The 5,449-nt window shown below is 48.2% G+C and overlaps 3 protein-coding genes across 3 annotated transcripts in view; 2 read left to right on the plus strand and 1 right to left on the minus strand.

Annotated features, from left to right (window-relative positions):
• VTN77DRAFT_3452 (uncharacterized protein) overlaps positions 1-309 on the plus strand; it is a gene marked incomplete at both ends in the record, with an annotated part of 1,659 nt that extends 1,350 nt beyond the window's left edge. Inside the window, one exon of the mRNA XM_069419402.1 lies at positions 77-309. Within this exon, the coding sequence (XP_069278476.1) occupies positions 77-309 (233 nt within the window). The remainder of the gene's footprint in view (positions 1-76) is intronic.
• A 593-nt stretch (positions 310-902) lies between these two features.
• Positions 903-1,653, minus strand: VTN77DRAFT_3453 (uncharacterized protein; the record flags this gene model as incomplete). The annotated part of the gene is made up of 4 exons (XM_069419403.1): positions 903-1,172; positions 1,232-1,296; positions 1,346-1,382; positions 1,435-1,653. The coding sequence occupies 4 exons, from the start codon at positions 1,651-1,653 to the stop codon at positions 903-905; spliced, it is 591 nt and encodes a 196-aa protein (XP_069278477.1).
• Positions 1,654-2,107: 454 nt separating this feature from the next.
• On the plus strand, positions 2,108-3,716 carry VTN77DRAFT_3454 (uncharacterized protein; the record flags this gene model as incomplete). The annotated part of the gene is made up of 5 exons (XM_069419404.1): positions 2,108-2,474; positions 2,531-2,605; positions 2,651-2,751; positions 2,798-3,268; positions 3,315-3,716. 5 exons carry the CDS (start codon positions 2,108-2,110, stop codon positions 3,714-3,716), a joined length of 1,416 nt encoding a protein of 471 aa, XP_069278478.1.
• Positions 3,717-5,449: the final 1,733 nt, after the last annotated feature.

The following is a 5,449-nucleotide window of genomic DNA, read 5'->3' on the forward strand; positions in this document are numbered from 1 at the left end:
GACGAATCCCACTACGTCTTCGTCTACTGGCTCGTCGGCACCTTCGACAACGACGTCGAAACGCTGACTCTCACAGTCGGCATTCTCCGCGCATTCGAGTCTGTCGGATCGGCGCTCTCCTACGGTGTCGGCGCCGTACCAAGCAACTCGCCCATGACCAACCTCATCGTGTCGTTCGTGCTGTTTGCTGCAGCTGTGCCGACGACGACGGCGGTGACGTTTCTGGTGCCGGATCTTCCGGTCGATAATGCGACGGCAGCTGATAACGCGGGGGAGAGAGTGGAAGATGCAGATGCGTTGGTGAAGTGAGAATCAGTTGGCGAGCTAGAGCATATACAAGATGAATAGTGATGAATATAGTAAAGAATAAAGTATATTGGCAAGAGATATAGAAATAAGGAATGAAATATATGGACAAGAAATATAGAAAAAAAAAAGGGTATAATATGGACTAGGAATATAGCATGTAACAAACCTATGATCATAGACAAGGTGGCTGGCTGGGAGTCAAAAAATCTCCAGCATAACAAAAATAAACGGTGCCAGCGAGACGAGGATCGAGTTGTCTACTAGACAACCCATGGGCAAGGAAGTAAAGTCAGCTTTCTTCTCAGGTGATCATAGGTAACTAACATCGACGATATTTGTTTGATATGTGTTGATATGATACAATCTAAGTTCTATGTCAAGCTTAGGATGGATACAATTGGCCGATGAGGAGAGGCAACTGCTCAGTAAACACACTAACAGACTGCAGGAACCTTGACCAGACTTCAATTAAATACTATTGTTGGCGCACCCGATACCTAATTCAGATTCACCAAGGAGTTAGTGTCATGGCACCTCTTTTTGGCCGAGTCTGCAACAACTATACTATAGTATAGTAAATGAAAGCAAAGAAATTAATTCATAATCGAAATCTGTCTTCGAAGAAGTAGGAGATTGATGCAATAGCATAGCGCCACCATAAGAAGCCAACTTCCTTGGATAAAATGTCCGTTCAATCTCTTGGGATTGTAGGGGCAAGGGAAAGACTGTCTGAAAGATGAAAACAGGCCGATCAGGATCTTCCGGACGGGGTTTTGGGCGATCACGCGGTAGGATAAAGTGAAGATGGAAAGCTTCATGAAGCCAATGCCGAACTTGTGCAGGGCGTGCGCGAAGTAGTACCACTGCAGTGGTCGATTCGAGGTCAGAGACCACAAGCAGTCTGAAGAAGGACTAAGCATACATTGTTGATTCGCTTTGGCTGAACTGGCGAGACATCCGCATTATGCATGCCGAAACCCTCCTTGACTGCTACGATGGTCAGTCTATATCTATAGTGGTTACGAAAGCAACTCACATAAACAATCAATGACCGTAGCATATACGCCAAACACCTGACATAAATTGTTAACACTGCCACTTCCTTCCTGTCTCCGAGAAACCTACCATGGCAATTATGATGAGAAAGTCTTCCCACTGCAGACGGCCCTTTGTATAGAGCCTCTTTTCCAGCTGGAGGAAAACAACAACAACAACAACAACAACAACAACAACAACAACAACAACAAAAAAAAGGTCCAGCGTGGTCATGGCCACGGCAATGGTGAAGAACTGCCAGTCCGGCTGGAGGCCATCATCCGAGCGTGTCCATGTCGTGGTTCCCATTGTGATTGATGAGTTCCAGCTTCAATTGAAGACAGAGGAAATATCATGGATCGACCATGAGAGGTCAACAATTTTCACAACGATCGTGATGGTATGCAACTCAATAAAGCATTCCGCAATTCTCCCTGCGCGATTATTAGCCACCTGCTTGGAATTCCCGAAGTAACGCGGGGGCTCAGCCCTGCTGCAGCAGTCGAGCTCTATCCAATTGCCTGGATGCCAGCTGGCGTGGCGTGCTCTTTCAGCTACCTGGGGGTATGCTGAGCTGCGAACTTTTCCGACGGAGCTCGTTTAATTGCTTATCCTGAAAATCTCTGAGGATGAATACAGTTTGATCTCCTGGATACATGTCCTGCCTAGGCAGTCAGTGGTTATTCTTCCAGTTTGTTTGATCCTTGCTTTCGACCTGCCCGTCCCCGGCTTAGTCTCCTCTTCTTGGCGCTCGCCGATCAGCATGAGAGTGGAAGCATCGCCAGTCGGGGCTGACTGCAAAGCCGACATCGCCTTAGTCGGGTCACCTTCCTCTGAAAACTTCGTCAGAACAGACGATGGCATCCTGACTCGAGACGAGGCACAGAGTCTACTAGACCCTGTCGCGGAGAAGCTTCTCCTTCAAAAGCTCGACATCCGCGTCCTCCTGCCCATCAGCGTCATCTTCTTCTGGGCCTTCATCGACCGCCTCAACATCGGCTACGCGAAGCTGCAGGGTCTGGAAAAAGACCTGGGCATGGTGGGCAACGACTTCAACGTCGCCTTGCTCGTACAGATTGCGCCGTACATCTTCTTTGAGATCCCGAGTAATCTCATCCTGAAGCATGTGCGTCCCTCCTACTAGGTGGGATGAGTCTGTGCTGGGGGTTCATGACGCTGGGTCAAGGGCTGGTCAAGACGTACCCTGGACTGATCGTCCTGCGGGTGTTTCTGGGTCTGTTTGAAGCTGGGTTGGTGCCAGGTATGTCGCCTGTCGGCGTAATCTGGTTACCTGCTATTTCCACAGGTGCCGTCTACCTGACCTCGATGTATTACACGCGTTTCGAGCTGCAGAAGCGCATGGTCGGCCTCTACATTGCGAACTGCATCGCAATTGCAACGGGAGGCGTAAGTACCACCCCTCATATATCGTCTAGATAGTTAATTGTATCAGCTACTTGCCTACGGGATCGGCAATCTCCAAGGAAACGGAGGTCTCGACTCCTGGCGCTGGATCTACATCATCGAAGGCAGCGTCACAATCAGCCTGTCGATCCTGCTGCTCTTCATCATCACGAACTGGCCCAGCCAAGCGAAATGGTTGTCGTCGCGGGAGAGGAAGCTTCTCGTCGCGCGACAGATCGTCGAAGACGGCGGACTCGCTCGCATGGACCGGCTGGACCGCAAAGCGCTTCGCCGCATCCTGACCGACTGGAAGATCTACAGCGCTATCATCATTTATTTCGCTGTTTCGGCGTCCTCCAACGCCACGGCCTTCGTGCCCACCATCATTGCTCGCCTTGGCTACACGAATGCTGCCGCGCAGGCGTACACCATCCCCATTTACGTCGCGGCCAGCGGTGCTGGCATGGCTGGCAGCAGTGCTGTCAGATCGCCTGCGCAACCGCTTCGTCTTCTGCTTCCTGTCAGCGGTGTTGTGTATTTGCGGATACGCGATGCTGCTGAACCAGGACAAGATTTCAGATCGCGCCCAGTACGGCGCTCTCTTCCTGTTTAATGGCGGCTGCTTCATGGCCCTCCCGACGCTCTGGACCTGGCTGAGCAACAACATGGCTGGGCACTACAAGCGGTCGTGGGCGAGCGCCGCACAGATCGGTCTGGGGAACGCCGGCGCCATCGTGCCGACCATGACCTTTGTCGCAAACGAAGCCCCAACCTACAGGCGCGCATACACGGTGTGCTTGACCCTCATCGTCGTCGCGGGTCTCGTCATGATTCTGACGGAATTGGGCCTTTGGTGGGAAAACCGGCTTCGCGTTGAAGGGGAGAGGGACTACCGACTGCGTCTACCGCCGGATGAAGTTGATAATCTGGGTGATGATCATCAGCTTTCGCTTTACGTACTAGACTAGTACAGGTACTGGTCTGTCGTCGTGTGAAACAACTTTTCCTTTTCCTTTTATTTTTTCACTTCTTTCCTTGACAACGATCTTTCTCTGGACGAATGAAATTCTTTTCTTCTTTCCTTCTTAAATTAATCCGAATCTTCATTCAACCTACCCATCTACCTGATTTGTTATGTTATGATGATTAGTTATCTGTGAATTATTACTATTAGTGAATAGTGATGTGAGATATCAAGTCAAATTGTAGGTGAATTAGAATTTCTACGCGGATTTCGGGAGTTTTTGTGGATTACATTGATGTAATCCCCAAGCGAGTCAGCCACTACAGAACACCATGCAGAATATGAAGCTCATAATTTACCAAAAGTAGCCAGTGATTACCGGTAAGTTAGCATTAGAACGTTGCGGTTTTTGGGTCCCTTTATGGTCCATAATGTTGCAGAACCGCATTTTTGTCAGGATCGGTGTTAGAGAAGCCCGCAAGCAAAATTGCTGCTTATGGACAGGAGCAATCGACGAGATGGTTGAAATGTTCAACATGGATTTCAAACACAATCAATCAGGATCAGAACTTATATTACTGGATATGTCAATGCCAGTGCCAAAGATCCATATCTATCGAGATCTTTCCGATGAGCGAACCGTAGTTAGGGCATTAGCATACATGTATTTAGTAGAACACACATCTGAAATATGTGGGCGTGAGATGGCAAAATGCAGATCAGCTGCCCATTCACATCACCTCAATTGGCGATTAATATTAACACTGCTTCTGAGAAGTTGCAGATCAAGACAGCAACTTTGTTGTGTAGCCATTGGGTCTATGAACTCACTGGGTCAGCCCCTTTCATCACAGTCCATCGCGAGGGTGGCCAAGGGGTCAGGTAAGGCGTCTGCCTCGTAAATTTCCGTAAACAGCAAATTTGAGGTTGAATCCCTCCCTCCGCACTAAATCACATGACAAGACACCAAAATCTTCCACTTCCCGACTTCCCCGCAGGTAAGACCTTAGCCCCTGCTCTTCGATTCGGGTCGTCGGCCATTATTATTATTCTAAAGCGGGAGATCATAAGCGAGGTTCCGTTTAATCTAATCTAATCAAATCATTACCATCGTTCACGGTGACTTTTTGGGATGGGGAATATTAATTCCTGGCGTGAATCGATCAAGCTCTCAAACCCATCGAATTACTCCGTATGCTTGTCTAGGCCTTAGGGCATTTCCATATTATATAATATATATTTGGAACCGTAAAAACTGCTCAGCAAGAAAGTCTCCTGCAAAAAGTCTTTGTCTACGGAGTACAGAGTACAATTTCTACAAACGGATCTCTCCATGTCAAGGTCATACTTAAGAATGACTTGTACAAACCAATACAAGCAAGGCATCAGTGAGAAGTATATAGTAAGAAATATGATGTAGAATATGACACGAATATTAGAAATAAAATAGTAAAAGAAGAATAAGAGAATACGGAGTATTATTCCGTATAGTAAGCTTATATATCACGCTGCCTACGGAGTTGTACTGAGTATTCTCTGTATAGACCACGGCGTTCTACCCACCCATCCATCAGGAATTGGCGTTTTTACCCTACGGGGGTGCTCTGACGTCGATCACCTACGGAGTACTCCGTACTCCGTACGTGTAGTTCGTTTCATCCATGAACACGTTGTATGTAATGCAGAGTAGCCAAGCTCGCTAGAGTAACCTTGGAACCCATGGACGGCTTGGCGCGC

Source organism: Rasamsonia byssochlamydoides (assembly GCF_041956645.1).
Source record: "Rasamsonia byssochlamydoides strain NRRL 3658 unplaced genomic scaffold VTN77scaffold_24, whole genome shotgun sequence".
Classification (NCBI taxonomy): Eukaryota; Fungi; Ascomycota; class Eurotiomycetes; order Eurotiales; family Trichocomaceae; genus Rasamsonia; species Rasamsonia byssochlamydoides.